This window comes from Theobroma cacao, chromosome 6, assembly GCF_000208745.1.
Source record: "Theobroma cacao cultivar B97-61/B2 chromosome 6, Criollo_cocoa_genome_V2, whole genome shotgun sequence".
Classification (NCBI taxonomy): domain Eukaryota; kingdom Viridiplantae; phylum Streptophyta; class Magnoliopsida; order Malvales; family Malvaceae; genus Theobroma; species Theobroma cacao.
Window position 1 is genome coordinate 16,904,460 of NC_030855.1, and position 3,562 is coordinate 16,908,021.

The window sequence follows — 3,562 nt, forward strand, 5'->3', positions numbered from 1 at the left end:
TGATAGGAAAATCCACTTTATACAGATTAATCAATGCGTCCAGTATGATTGAAACAAGATGTGCTAGATTACTATATATCATGATATGCTGCACACGTTTCAAACTTTACAATCCCCAAATCTGTTTCAATGTTTACAAATGCAGGTTTGGGATACCGGTGAATCTTTCAACTTTGCTGCACTTCATGCAATCATCTGCACTCGAGGTCATATCCAGCGCTTGCAACTTCATTTCTAAACATATTAAAACAATTTAGCAAAACCGATCGAATACTCTTTTCCAGACATAAACTGCTTGTAGACCATCCTAAACAAGGCATGCTCGACTAGTTATCTGACCAACAATTTCCCTGTAATTGCAATGGTAGTGGGTAGTGGCTCCTGGCTGGCTAGCAGCTACCTTTCAAGCATTGAATTCCAAGAAACAATTGAAAATTGTGTCATTTGCAGTCTAATAATGGCAGATGTTTCAGTTTGAGGACTGCAGTCATGACTCATTTTAATAGATGTCAGGGATTTAGTGCATAAGCTATAATGTTTTTATGATATAAACAGGAAAAGTTCGGTTATGACTCAGAAGAAAAGCAACTTAACTTGTTGATGCATCCTTACCATCGGGTAACAATTTTGGCGGATGATAGTCTGATTGGTTCTATTTACCACAATCTCACATGAGACTCTTGCCTGTAGAAAAATTACAATAAAGACAATGTAAAATCATGAAACAGAAGACAATTCATTTTGAAAAATAAGCTGCTGTAATGATAAGACAATGCAGAAGCAACAAAACTTTAGAATATGACATTAATGCTTCCATTTCATTGTATTTCTCTGCGCAAAGGTTTGAGAATTGAAGTGAGGGTGCTCAATTGCAAACTTGCCATGAGAAGCAACACAAAAAAGGTAACTGATTGAACCCAAAAATGCACATTCAAAATGTAGTCAAAATCATCAAAAGGCAGAAGCAGTCTGTATAGAACATCTGAGACAATATAGCATATCAGCATTTCAACACAAAAACAAGAAATCATGAATCTTCATTCTGTTTGTTTCAACTCCCAAACTTAGGACCATTTATCTTGTGGTCAAAATGGAATGTTAACAGTACAGCTCTAGATGCTCATTTAACAAAGGCTATTACATGAGTTCTTTAACCAATGACTTCCATATCAATAAGTTTCTTCTGAAAAAGGAACTGTGAGACTAAACTCCCTCAATCACTTATATAAAGAAAATAAATAAACTGACTCTGCAAGCACAGTAAGTTTTAACGTGCTAGCTAGTATATTAATCCCACAGGATAGGGCTAACTAATTAATTTCCTTGAAGCAACAAACATTTTGAGAAATGTAGACTAATTAGTCACATAGCCTTGATTCGAAGGACTAACCATCAAAGTTCAAGATTGAAGAATTGAAGATGAAAACCACTAAGCAACAAATTTTGCTTAGATCATTTTCTTAGGCAATGTTTAGTTGGCGTAAATCAGCTTTGATGGTTAGCCTCAATTGAAAATTTTCCCAGAAAACAAATTCAGTATGGCAATCAACGCCACAAAAACAAACCTTTAAGCTTAATTTAGCTAAAGATTACAAGCAACGGAACCAGCACCAACACGTTTTAGTGCTTCGAAGAGACGCTATCAACATTAATTAAACGAACCTACATCAAGCTTCGACCTTAATATAGCCAGTCTTTAAACCTATAATAAACTAAAAATAAAATTATATAAAATAGCAGAACAGACCCTCATAAGATAAATCTTAACATATACAAATGTAGGTCTTGACAAATAAGGTCTAATTAAGAAAGCAAATATAACAATTCAAAGAAGAAAAGTTTTGGCTTTTTTACCTTCAAAGGGAACTTAAACAAGGACAGACCAAGCCAGCCTGCAACCTCCGTAACAGTATCAAACGGGACAGTTCCCCTGGCCAAGTCCTCCAGCATATACACAACGTCGGACAACACTTCAACCCCATTAAGCTCCAGCTCTGCCTGCACGTAAGACGAACCCCACGCCCTCACGTGACCATGCTCCGACGTCACGTGCCCCAGCATCTTCCCTCTGTACCCAACGGCCACGTCCAAGCTAGTAAAGTCCACGGAATACACGTCCGAATTCCTCACTTTCAAAGTAACCAACAAAGATATATCTAGTGCTATGATGGGTATGGTATGCAGTTGCATGCGGTCTACGTGCATCCTTACAATCTTTACTTCAGGGTCAGACGGCCAGAAAATGTACACCGAGGTAGCTAGCAACACCAAGGAAGCCGTGCATAGTATCCGACAACCGCACCAACGGAGTGTCGGGCGGTAGTAGGGCAAAACTAAGTAGTTTTGATCGGGAGGTTGAGATGGTAAAGCAGTGAAGTAGTGGCATGGGGACGATGGTTCTTCCGGTGGTGGTGGTTGTTCAAGTTTTGAGAAAACCATTGGCGTGTGAGAGAAATGTCAGGACTTAGGACTTAGGAGTGTGTGTGTGTAAGGGAAGAGTATGTATGTTTAGAGGAAGGTGGGTTTTTTGTTTGCTTTCTCTTTGTTGAGTTTGCTTTGAGTGTAGCAATCGTGAAAGTTTTGTCTTTCTCCTTTGGGTTAAAAGAAGATATTTGGTTTTTGTCATGAGATAGGAAATAGTAATTAGAAACCATGTGAATGATTAGTTATGTAGTGCCAACCGATGCACCAAAATGACACTCAATGCTCACTGGGCCTTATTCCTGCATTTCTAACACTTTAAGATGAGACCTAAACCATTGCACCGGACATTCTGGTGAGACAGCTGGGTCCTTATATGTAAGAAGATATGGTTGCACCATGATTTGTTATGTACTATTAACCATACTACCAGAAGAATCCCAAAGAGATAAGGTTTTTTTTTTTTGAAAAAATAAAGCAAATATGAAAAATATTTTAACTGTATGAAAAGGATTTGCTATTAGATAATTTTTCACTGTGAGAGTTCAAATTTGAGGTAAGACTTGAAATCAGGATAAAAACTACTTTTGCCAAAAATCATTGTCGCAACCATTAATGTTTGAGGAAATTGTGAGAAAAGGACCTCGTGATAAGGTAATTTCAGAAATAATCACCTATATAAAGTTATCTGTTTCTAGTAAAAAATAAACATGAGTAAACCAAAATACCCTTAAAAACATCGTTTCAAATAAATGCTAAGCTGTTTGAGCTATTTGCCTCCTGCTAGAGAGAAAATGAAAAACATTAAAAATAAATGCGTGCAGCTGTTTGGACTCGATCATCTTTCTCTGTCTCAACTCTAGCAAGTCTTTGTTGAGCACCATCGTTGTCAGCTCTCTCAGATCTCTGAACTGTATGAGCTCTGTCAACTCTCTGTTGAGCACCATCATCATCGGGCTGTGGTCTATCTCTCAGCATCTGGTCACATTGTCGTAGATTAACACACCTTATAGTAGAGATGACATCAAGGTACTTGTTATTGGGTTTATTTCTGTAACACACTTAAATTTCTGAAACATTTGGTGTAAATGATAAGATGGATTAGAAACATTGCCCAGAGTTGTTACACCCCATGCATCTA

The 3,562-nt window shown here is 37.6% G+C and overlaps 1 protein-coding gene across 3 annotated transcripts; it reads right to left on the reverse strand.

Moving 5' to 3' along the window:
• Positions 1-2,523, reverse strand: LOC18595912. 3 transcript variants are annotated; one of them, XM_018122593.1, is made up of 3 exons: positions 1,855-2,523; positions 613-684; positions 1-396 (listed from the first exon to the last, which is right to left on the reverse strand). In XM_018122593.1, exons 1-3 carry the CDS (start codon positions 2,437-2,439, stop codon positions 331-333), a joined length of 723 nt encoding a protein of 240 aa, XP_017978082.1. In that variant the 5' UTR covers positions 2,440-2,523; the 3' UTR covers positions 1-330. The 3 variants fall into 3 exon arrangements, with proteins under 3 accessions (XP_017978082.1, XP_017978081.1, XP_007024133.1); XM_018122592.1 differs by having other exon boundaries at positions 1-400; XM_007024071.2 differs by having other exon boundaries at positions 1-234; positions 1,855-2,522.

Excerpts from the sequence above, each read along its gene's own strand:
- LOC18595912 (XM_018122592.1), bottom strand. The coding sequence starts at position 2,439 with ATGGTTTTCTCAAAACTTGAACAACCACCACCACCGGAAGAACCATCG. Across the intron at positions 685-1,854 it reads TGTTTAAGTTCCCTTTGAAG|GCAAGAGTCTCATGTGAGAT; the intron begins GTAAAAAAGCCA and ends ATTTTTCTACAG. Across the intron at positions 401-612 it reads GCCAAAATTGTTACCCGATG|GTAGCTGCTAGCCAGCCAGG; the intron begins GTAAGGATGCAT and ends AATGCTTGAAAG.